Here is a 12,181-nt window from a genome sequence, read left to right as displayed (position 1 = left end):
AGGGGAATTGTCTTCGGATTATCCATTTTATTGTTTGGTTAGTGGCTCTGAGTGGAGGCTACATTTCAGACGGTGCAAACTTGATTACAACAAGGGATTCACAGTAGTAGAATTTGACTTGTACTGTATTTGCATAGCCACTTCATTACAAGTGAGACCTTGATCTTGAAAGCAGCCCCATACAAAGCTAATGGACATGAAACGAAGGCCTTTTATTTAATATTATCACAATGGGAACCTAAGGCCTGTCTTTTTAAATTTCGGCTCTATAGTAAAAGCTAAAGGAACAAAATAACAAATAAAGGTTGGTTCTAAAAAAAAAAATCCAAGCATTTGTTCTGGTTAAACTTAATCTGAATGTTGCTGCTATTTTGCCACATGGGGTCAAATCCAGAGCAACTCTTGTCACTTCAACTTAGTGATACACGATCTATGCACCAAGAACAGAGGAAAAGTCATATGGAAAATCTTTATGTAGAGACTGAGGCCAAGAGGCAAATCAAAACTTGGGTGTTTATTTACAATATGCAACTTAATCTGAGTGTTGCTGCTATTTTGCCACATGGGGTCAAATCCAGAGCAACTCTTGTCACTTCAACTTAGTGATACACGATCTATGCACCAAGAACAGAGGAAAAGTCATATGGAAAATCTTTATGTAGAGACTGAGGCCAAGAGGCAAATCAAAACTTGGGTGTTTATTTACAATATGCATCCAATCATCCTTGGTCACAGTTCCATGTTGGTCTTCGTCCAAAACTACAGAGAGACACCCGCTGGAGATTCCATTTCTGGCCTGTTTACTACACAGTCTTATAATATTGTGCCATCTTATCAGATCCTACTTACAATAACAGATTCACTTTGAGTCAGAGCTGTTGTTTTTAACTTATTTAATCCCTTGGGAAAATTCAGTTCAAACAAGTCAAGAGACATCTGCCAGTCCACAGCAGCTGATGATGTCAGCGGGTCCCTGCTAGTACCAGATTCCTCCAGCACTTTCAATCATTCCTTGTGAGATTACTGCAATAGGATATTACTGTACAAACTATGACCATGTGTCCTGCTGCCACAAAGCTTAGCAACATATTACAGTTTGTCAAAGCAAGCTATTGCAAGGCAGAGATAGATACAGCGAGGAGGAGAGAAGCCATTGACCTTTGTGTCCTTCATATTTGCCTAGCTTCCCCTCAACCCCAATCTTAAGAGTGAAATCATCTGATCCCAAACTAACTGTCAACTGGCTTGTGATGGTGGCACAGCCAGCAGACATCAATCAATCAGATTTTCTCCTCGTCTATCAGAGAGGGCTTTTTTTCCTGTTTTGCCCAGGCTTATCATCTGACCCAGTTGTTATCCAGTTTCTGAAGCTTAAAAAACTTGATTATGGCCAAATGTATGTCTCAGAGATTCACAGACACATCCTAGACTGAACCAGAAGAAAAATATATATACTATCAGCATTTTACCACTGAATTCAGGATGTAATGATAGTTGTTTTTCAAAATGAGTGTCTTAATTCTACGCTCATGCTGGAAATAAGGCAGTTATCTCTGGTTTTCAGGAATGTGTCACTGCTTGAATCATAAGATAAAAATCCAATCTGATATCATAAGACAAAAAGGCATTTTAGTTGGCTACAGCGCTCGCTCAGTGTCAACAGTTTTTAGTAATTACTAGATAAGCATTCTCTGAAATACACACACAGAGAATATTGGCTGCTTCTGACATAATGGTGGCTGCATTTCTCTCTGGATGTTTACTCTGTCACTTCACCAAGCCTGCTTTGAGATAATAAGAAGCAGGAGACGTCCCCTGCAACACGTCACCTCTTTTTGTCATCTTACAGTATCACGCACGCTCTGTCTAATCTGATTTGCACAGTTTACTTGAACATAATCGATCACCATCAAACTGTTCCAATTGGATACGACTCCGTTTTGGCTATTTCTGTAGCAGCACTTCCTGCTAATGACATGCAGGCAGATATGGCCTCTGATCACATGATGTGTAAGCTGTGCTGTCAACAGCTTTACCAGCTTTGCAGTGGTGCAAATCAAAATACAGCCTCTTTAAAGTATTAACATGTTTTGAAGTTTGTTTTATATTTTCAGCATATTTGACATAAATTGTTTATCTGTTTACAAAGCTTTGTCATTAGTGATTTTCCACTGAACCCTTAAGATGCTATGAGTTTTGTGCCATCCGTCTGGCGAAAGATGCTGATGTACAAATTGAACTGAAAAGCTTATTATTTAATCCTCTGTTCCCACCTATCCCTTAACTATGGAGCCTGGTACATTTCATTTCATTGCATTTCCCAATGCAAAGTTCTGCATTGCGCTGCCCCCCCACAGAACACATCCTCAGTAATTCCTGCCAAGCCAGAGATTTAAACTGAACAGCTATTATTAGGGCGTCACTCTGTGGCGTGCCAGCTACTATCCTGCTCTGAAAATGGTGCTCACTACCATTATTTTCTTTCATTTAGTTTTTAATTACTAAAATATTTTTTCATTGTGTGGGTGAAGTCAAAGTCAAGGCTGGGCCAATACTTTTACTGTATATTACTGACAACATACTGACAACGCCTCCTACAAAATGTGACATTTCCAAGGAGTCCCTTTGCTTTCTGTCATCCAGAATTCTAATATCAATTTTGACATATTTCATGAAAATGTTTTAACTGTGTCCAATTAAATGGAAATAAACAAAAAAGTCTTAATACAGACATGAAAGTTATTTATGCCCCTACAGTGGCAAACTGACAGACATCCACCCCTGGACTTTATTTCTTGAATATGGCAGAGACAAGTTCCTGCTGGAGGAACAGAGTTGTTTCTCTTCTGCACTGTGGAGATGTCAAAGAATCACACAAATGTGATGAACCCAATATCCATATCCATGATGCATCAAAACCTTGGCATGGCACAAAAATAACTGCAATACCTCAGGAGCAACCTCAGAAATCCCCTTAATTGAGCAATATCTTCATTCCTGATCCATGTGCATCACCAAGGTGAAAAGGGACTGTGCAAGTTAAATGAAAGAAGAATTCATGATGTGTGGTGGCCTCTCTTTCTCACCCTGGCTATTTCCCCTCTTGGCAGGGGCCAAATAGAGAATGTTAAATGAGGCAATTGTGTCCCGGAGGCAAAAAGAGGAAGAAAAAAAAATCAGGCAGTGCCCCTGCTCTCTGCTCCAAGCCTGAGGAGCATTCTGCAGCATGATGAGGTACAGCCAAGTAGCCAGGCCCGCCACTACCCAAATAGCTCAGATCAGACCTTAACTTCCCATGAGAACCGGCCACTACACTCTCTGCACTGTACAATACACACTCGAAATGACTACTCATTAGTCAATTTTTTAATCAAGCTGGTGTCCCACTGCACAATGAGCGCAAAACATCTAGGTAAAAAAGAAAGTGCAGATTAGGATTTTACTCACAAGACATGTTTACACACAGTGATCACCACCTGGACTAACTTCCACTGTAAAATGCTACTTGCAGGTGGATGTTTCAGTAATAATAATAATATCATGTGTAATATTCAACCACCATTTCCTGCACAATGAGTACTTTTTGATACTTTAAGTACAGCACTAATAATACCAATGCACACTAAATGCAGGATGTAAGAGCTTGAACGCCAGACATATTCTAAGTAAATGATCTGAATGCTTATTGTCCTTATGGGTTAATCTACTGTAAACAGTACAGTCTTAATTAACTGGTTCTTGTATAAAATGTCAGCGAATAGTGAACAACGCTCATCATAAGTTTTGGTTTTGTCCAAATAACAGTTCAAAATGAAAATATATTCTGTTTATTATCATAGAAAACAAAGAGCATCTGAAAAGATTCACATTTTTAGAAGCTGGAGCCAGATAATTTATTTTTCTTTCTTTCTTTCTTTTTCTTTTTAAAATATGTATTGAGGAAAAATAATTCAAAACATTGTGGCAGATGAAATTTCTGCAGTCAGCTAATCTGTTAATCAACTGATCATTTCAGCCCTACACAGCTTTGCTTAATCACACTATCACAGGCACCGTTAACAGTACGTTTTAGGCTGCAGTGCAGGCCTGTAGAAAAACCAGGATGTAGCCTGTGTTCTGTTAACATTCTGTGGCAGTGACTGCAGGAAACTGATCACCCTTGCAGTCGCACACTGTCAGTTATACAGACATACTCCACGGTGACACGTTTGATAATCAAAGCTTTGTCTGGGTCTTAAAAGGACGTACTTGAACAACAGCGAGACCAGAGGCCCTCTTTGCTGTAATGGCCTTTGGACATCGATATTTAAATCTTACATCTCCATTGTGATTAGAATTGCTGCCTTTCTCTGTTTTTTTTTCACCCCTCTCTCCAGAAACAACAAGGTGGGGGTGAAAGCAGGCTTAAATCAATAATCTTTGAGTCTAAACTAGATTCCTAAGCAGTTTGCCACTCTCAGCAGCAAGATAAGATAAACTCTCTTTGACCTAAGAGATGAAGTTGCCATGACGATCAGGGAGTCCACTTTCTCTATTGATATTTTGCTGATGTAACAACAAATGGAACTAGATCCTGCTCTTGATAATGGTGATTAATTAATACCAATATTGATCCCTACAAGCAAGAGACAAGGCTATTAACTTAAAGCAGGCTGAAAGTCAATTGTTACCTGGGGGCTCAGTGGGCATCATTGATATGAAATCTAAATAAACAAAGAGGAATACAGTTAGGGGCTGAAATGGAGAATCAAAAAGGAAACGCATGTAGACACAGTCAGCAACAAGCAGAATTTGGTTTTGATCTGTACTTACTTCAAAAATGAACATTTTGTTCACATTGGTGCCAATGGCTGAATAAAAACACAGCGGTGACGACCTGAACCAGCGGCTATTGGAATAATAGCAGTGGAATTCAGGAAAGAGGAAGATAAAGAGGAAACTGTGCGAGGAAGTGACCTCCACCTTTGCAGCAAAACTGCCACATTTCACACTGCTCTCCAGGCACTACAGCGACAGAGAGGGCAGCACTAGGCACCGTCAGTCCATCGGCTGCCAGCCCCAGCTCATCTGACACATCACACAGCATAGTTTTAAACAAAGGAAACAGCAACGGCTATATGTTCCTCTCCCTATGGCAGCAGAGCCTGCGACACAAGCAGCAGCAGCAGCAGTGCTGTAAGTACAAAGTCTTTCTCTATAGAATAAAAACATCTTACTTTAGACACAATAGAGAAAACATTACAAGGAGATGACATTCATCTGCATTGTTGTTTTGTGTCAAAAGTGAGGAGGCAATTGGGGATCCTTCAGCTAAGACGAGGCAACAGCACAAGCTGTTATTGGCAGGGAACAGATGTTTGAGGGAAAGTTGGCATTCAACAACCATTCTTCTTCTGACAGAAATCAACAAGAGAAACACAAGAGACAAGGCGTGATTGTCACCCAATGAAAGAGAGGCCCTTAAATATACAGGGAGGCTGGCATGTAAACATTTTTTGATTTTACACCCCCAAAACATCTGACTGCTGAAGCCACCAGAGTTTGCAGGGCCAAGGGTGTGATGCAGTGTATAAACTTCCCCAGCATCAGTACACTTTCCATACACAAGAACAGAAAACCTGAGCTAAGTTGTAAGAAATATGGAAGGTCTGTTGCCTGAGAGAGAGAGAGAGAGAGAACCACATCAACTTAACAGCTCCTATCCCTCTGCTACAACATCTAGCCACATGCTCTTTGCATATACTGTACATGCACTCATGTATACACATGCAAACAGACTAATTCTGATACAGGATGTTGGCAGTCAATTCAGTAAACACTCCCTTTATCCCATACTACTGTAATCTGCTTCTGATAAATGCCCCTCAAAGATAGAAATGTCACCTGATATGATAAACAGTATGCTAACGTTCCATAAAGTGGCCTTATGCTAAGGAGTTGAAGAGATTAACTGTAGAGCAGAGATGGGAAAAAATGGTGGCTATGATAAAAAGCTGAATTTTAGCTCCAGCAGAGAACCTTGTTTGGCTGTAGTATAGCATTGGGCTTATGTAATGACACTATGTATGCACATGACACTGAATGGAGTTTTAGGCAACTTAAAGGTCAACGCCTGCTGTAGCAATAAACAATTACAACCAAATAACACCTGTCTGGATGCATGAACTGTTTTTTTTCTGTGCATCATTTTCCTCAAAGGCCACAATATGAAATGTATCAGTCAGGCAATGCATCTAAGAAAAAGGGGATTGGAATAGCAATATTTACCACAGCATCAGTAGCCCCTCTCCCAACCTGTTATACACAAGGTATTATGGGTAAAAATAAAGCATTGAAAAATAACAAAAAGGCATTACTGTACACTGCAGTGGACCAGCATTACAGATATAAGATCGCTATCACCTGAGTAGATTAGGAATTTTGACAGTATGACATAGCAGTAAGCTCTGAGGACTTGTGTGCTGCCGCTCAGGTGCTAAACTTACAGTAAAAGAGCAGTATAATCACTACAGTGTGCTGCTAGATTCTGGTTGGACAGTGCTGAGTAAAAGAGTTGCAGGAAGCAACATGAATTCTCAGACGGTCCATATGGTGAAGACAGCAGTAAAGGAGAGAACACTAAGTCAGTTTAATAAGCACATTTGACATTAGATGTCTGCACATAGCCTCAGAGGGCCGCTTCAATATGTTCCCATAAACAGTGGCGGAGGCACGCTCCCTACATCATCCAGATTCCCCTTTACGCTCTGAAACTTTGGGGGGCAATTTTACAGAAAAATTACTCTGAGGGGCCTGGTTTCAATTCAGCCTGTTCATATCTTTCCTTCCTATTAAGCATCAAAATGTTCTCCTCTCAGTACGAATAGAGGTATGGACACCACCAGCAGCTGGGGAGAGAGACGAGGGGGGAGGGAGGGAGAAGGAGGACAGGGAGAAAAGGAAGGAGGGAGAAGAGAGAATGGAGGGAGCTTGGTGGAATTCACACATCATATTACAGCAGCTAATCGCAATCCGCAGAGCATCAGCAATATTTTCATCACTCCTGTCAAATTCTACTGACCTGCCTTGGAATGGCTAACAATCTGGGCAATTTATTGGCATATTGGCATGGGGTGATAAGGCTAAAAACAACAGCAGCTAGCAGCTGGCCCTGGGAGATGAGCTGATAACGCTGATATGTGCTCCCACACAAAACACCTCCACCACAATCTCCTCTTTCCATCAAACTCTTATTACAATAAAAGTGTATGGGGTTTTTTTGTTTGTTTGTTTTTTGTTTTTTTTTTGTTTTGCTTTCTTGGAAAAGCAACAAGGGGAGGGGGATACAGAGAGGGGGGCAGGAATATATATTTATGTGTACTGTAAAAAATCAGATGTAACGTTTCAAAGAAAAAAAACAAGGCGGGAAAATACATAATTTATCACTGTATTATCAGGATATCCAGGCAGCCTAATCAAGGAGCACTGAGTGACTATTTTTTGCCTTATCATCCAAAGTGGTGGAAACAGAGAAGGAATTATCAGCCAGCTGCAGATTGCTGGGCTGGAATTTTAATGGTAATAATCGGGTTTCTGATGGTATATCTTCTCTGCTTATCTTTCCCATTATCTGGCCTTATCTCCCCAGTCATCAGAGCAAATTAATGGCGCTCTTTCAGCATCGCCTTTTTATCACCGCTCAGAGAGCACCCAAGGGGAAAGAATAAGCAAAATATTAAAATACTGCATAAATCACAATTTTAGATAACAGTCCAATGTATGCAGGGGGTGGGGGTGGGGGGACACTGCACCCAACAACCTTTTTGTCCTTTAGAATGACTGTCTGTGCTGACTTTCTGTGCAATGCCTCCTCTGCCTTTTTTCCCAGAGTTCCCAGGGCAGCGGAGAGGATCTAGGCTCCCCCTGACCTTTCTGTTTCTAACTAGAGCTTGATTATACAGTACAGCAGCACACCGGCTCCATATTAACAAGATCTTACACATGACATACTAATTCAAACAAGGTTAGGTCAAGATGACAAAAGCGTAACACAAATTAGACTTCCTTTGCTCAACAACAAAATTTGGATGCTTCAGTGGGATTGGTCCAAAGATGAGTGGGCCTATCACGTCATACGCTGTCATGCTTCTTTGTTGATTAGAAATGGTTGCAGGTTTACGGAGGATGCCACAGAAACCCAAATATGAACTCAAAGATTGTTACAGTGAAAGGAAGTTTAACATTTCCCTTCACACTTTAAGGGTAACTACTGTATATTCTGTCATACTTCTCTAAACCGTATAACAAAGAGATGATAAAACAATGGAATCAATCATAAAATGTTTTATACAATACAACTTTCAGTATAAGATAAAAATATCTAAAATGTTAAACTGGTTGATTTTAAAATAACTGATGATTTACTGTAATAAAATCCAAAGGAGAGAATTTAAAATACTGTAAAACTCCAATAAAAAATAAACAAACTCCTGCTTCCAAAAAAGACCGTCTTAAACTTTACAAAAATATTTATATGATACGATAATACTGATAAAATAAAAAGGTGAAGAAGCACAATAAAATAAGGATGACACAAAATCTCTTGTCGCTGAATCTGTCTCACACAAATATAATAAAACACGCTTGTATCCCAGCATCCACATGGCTTCATGAATTCATGCATGTGAGCTCACACCCACATGCAAACACACACACACACACACACACACACACACACACGCCGTATTGTCTTCTTTCTGGCTGGAAGCACATATAAACAGTATGATGCTGACAACCTACAAAGTGCAGCCTGTAGTTAGATTTTTGATTGTCTGACCCCAAACTCACCACACTCTGCTTTCAGCCTCTCACAGCAGCAGCACACAGTGGACAAACTGAACACACACACACTGTACACACACTCTGACAAAGTGTGTGTATGCCTAGTACACACACTCTGACAAAGTGTGTGTAGGCCTTTGTGCTTGTGTGTGTGTATGTGGGGGTGTGTGTACCCACATATTTAGGGATGATCTACAAGCCCCTTTAAAATCATAAAAATTCTAAGAAGTTGTATAAAATTGTTTATGAAATATAACACCTTTTATAAAATATAATAACAATGCAACTAAATAGATATGACACACTTTTGAATTCATGCAGGCCATGAGGTTATAATTCATTAGCATTTTTTGCATTAAAAACAAATAATAATCTACAACATTTCTGCAAAAAGCTGTTAAAATGTTCACCCATATTTGAAGCACAAATATCTGTAAACTATATTACTGAGACAGAAGATCAGCACTTGACCACAGCACTGGTCCAGTCACTTAAAATGTAAACATGCCATAACTTGACACACTTTTACTATTTTCCTGCAATAGCACGAGGTACTAGTATCAACACTGCTGATCAATATTTCTGTTATTTATTGGGTTTGACTGGAAAGTTTGAAAAAGTGCATGTGCACGTATTTATGTACACACATTGTAAGTGAGTGTGTATGTGGAAAAGGAAAAAAGCGAAGAGGAGTTAGACTGTGTGAAACACGTGTGTGTCTGTGTGTCACCAATAAAACATTTAATAGCAACATCAATCCAAAACCAAGACCGCCTTTTAAGACAATCTCTTAATTCGCCTTCGTGAATTATTTTAGTCCTGTAATTTAAAGTGATGCACCGATAGCCAGGTTTGGATGAAAACTAGAACAGAGTCAGATCAAATAAACAACCAAATTAACTTCCTTTTTGCTACAACTTGGCAGCAGCGCCGAAACTTTCCGGCCAGCAGCGCCGTGGGATTCGGATTGTAATTCATCTCTTCAGAAACACATAAACATATCTGGGGAGGGAGACTGGAGCGTGTGCACCGTGACAGGCAGCACATGAGTGGCGACAGTTGAGCGCTGCTGAATCAGCTTAAGTGTGGTCACTATCGGAACAATAGTGCGCAAACTCTAATAAGCTTGGAGACGCAGTGTAGCGACTGAACAACAGTAAAGAGAAACAACTTACGTTTGATCTGCCTGGGGTTGCTCTGCTTCCTTCGGGACATGCCTGCTGTGCGGCTGGTCAGTGAATCCAGGTGTAGTACTGACAGATCGATAGGTTTTGGTTCATCCAAGCAGCGGGTTTGGGTTTTTGTCTGATGGAAATTGAGAAAGAAAAAGAAGAAGGGGGCACCAGTAGCTACTTTTTACGCACAAGTCTATCGTTTCGTCTGTCTTTCCTTTATCTTTCTCGTCTCTCTGGCTCTGGCTCTCCCTCTCTCTCTAACACACATACACACGCTCTCTCTCGCTCGCTCGCTCGCTCTCTGTCTCGCTCTCCCTCCCCCTCTCACTCTTTCTCAGCCCAGTTCTCCGTGATGAGGCTGCGCTTCGACGCGATCCGCATGGACTGACTGTCGAGGTGAAAGCTTTTCGCGCTTTTGTTTGAAGATAAGGTTTGTTCCTCCCCGGGTACCGTAGCCGTGGCTTTGTGAACCTCACTTGATCTACAATTACTTCAACTTCCACTTATTAATTAGCGTCGTCCTTAATTAGCGCCCCTGTAAATGTAAAGGTAGATGGAGACAAACAGCACCAGCCGATGTTCATCATAATGCATCGCAATCACAATATAGACAAAAAGTAATTAGCCCCAACTATACTTCAAGTAAGCATTCCCCAGCCTTTTCATCAGTTGGTGCTTTAACTTCAAGTAAGCATTCCCCAGCCTTTTTAAAGGACTCCGTTGTCATCAGTTGGTGCTTTAAATCATGTATAAAATACAAAAAATTAATTTTATTCACTATGCAAAAAAACAAAACAAAAAAACAAAGATGTTCAGGGTAATTTGTCCTGCTCATATCACCAACAGATCTGAGCCCATACCAGGATCAGCCCAGATGCTGCTTGGCCACTCATTGTGTCCTGATGCAGGATGGGAGAGGATCTGGACTGACATGTCATGATGACCTCAACTAACCTGACCTCTTGGCTAAATGCTGAAAGACGTTGCCTACAGTCTGAACAGTTGAATGACAGACAAAACCCTAAAATGAAATCCAGGAGGAATTTCACAAGCACAGTATCTAAAATATGATGTATTTGTGAATATGTTAATAACTAATAAATTGAAACACAGAAATGGACCTCCCTACTTGTTTCCAGTTTTTACCTTTTAACCCAAAATAGTTAATAAAAATGTGAACCTGTGAAGTGAATTTAACCAGAGAAAGTTTGCCAGAAAACGTCCGTTCTCAGATATACATATTTATTTGTTATTCCAATTGTTACTAACATGAGACTTTGTGCAATAACTACATTGCATGAATGAATGATTGAAGGATTTTTTATATCATTCATGCAGCTATTCCCAGTCTGCAAGAGCATATTTCACCAGCACAGAAGTCCAAACGTAAAGGAAAACAACTCAAACATCTTTCACAGTTAAATCATCAGATCATCATCTACAACTAAATTCAAAAACCACTGAAAACACATTTACTAGATAATAAAGAAAAGTCAAAGCAGACACCTGCTTCAAATGAATAGTGGATCTTGCCCTTTATCATAGGTCACAAATTTCTGATCACTACTTTTATCGCTATTTATCATCTGTGGTATCTTTCTTTAACAAGTCAGCGAAAAGCAGATGTTACTAATTTAGTCTTATTCTGGTTTCGACTCTGTGCACCACATTGTACTGTCAGTGTAGCTCAGTGTAGTGTCCATGTTTCCGTATGTCACTGAGTGTTAAACACACCCAGATCAGATCAGCTCAGTTGCTCCTTGGCCACATGTTGTCTCCTGATGCACCCTGACAGAGGATCTGGACTGAGATGTCATGACCTCACATAGCCCAATCTCTTGGCCAAAGCTCAAGGCAGCTTCCCAGTGCCCTAAAGCTACTCTTTTACAGTACTTTTACATTCTTATACTTAAAAATATGTCCGACTTTTTTGTGTGTGATGCATGCTCAAATTGGTACACGGTGAGTTTTCAATAAGATGAGATGCTTCTTTCACTCTGTTTATTTATCAATATTTTATAAACTGTCAAGTCAGAATGTGAGCGGCTTCTCTTGCCTACAATTAGTCTGCCTATGGAAAAGAAAAATATTCAGAGAGAGAGAGAGAGAGAGAGAGAGAGAGAGGGAGAGAGAGAGAGAGGGAGAGGGAGAGTCTTCAAATCATTCAGATTTTGACTGCCATATTC

General features: G+C 40.2%; 1 protein-coding gene across 3 annotated transcripts in view; it reads right to left on the bottom strand.

Annotated features, from left to right (window-relative positions):
• zfpm2a (zinc finger protein, FOG family member 2a) overlaps positions 1-10,510 on the bottom strand; it is a 113,944-nt gene extending 103,434 nt beyond the window's left edge. For 2 of the 3 annotated variants that reach the window (XM_020611608.1, XM_020611606.1), the window contains exon 1: positions 9,996-10,509. Coding sequence is in view for 2 of the 3 variants with exons in the window: in XM_020611606.1 (XP_020467262.1) it covers positions 9,996-10,035 (40 nt within the window). In the remaining variant the exon portion in view is untranslated. Of the gene's footprint in view, positions 1-9,995 lie in introns of all 3 variants that reach the window. The other variant, XM_020611607.1, reaches the window with a different exon arrangement.
• Between the last annotated feature and the right edge of the window lie 1,671 nt (positions 10,511-12,181).

Source organism: Monopterus albus, unplaced genomic scaffold (assembly GCF_001952655.1).
Source record: "Monopterus albus unplaced genomic scaffold, M_albus_1.0 scaffold116.1, whole genome shotgun sequence".
Classification (NCBI taxonomy): domain Eukaryota; kingdom Metazoa; phylum Chordata; class Actinopteri; order Synbranchiformes; family Synbranchidae; genus Monopterus; species Monopterus albus.
This window is presented reverse-complemented; position numbering and strand designations above follow the sequence as displayed.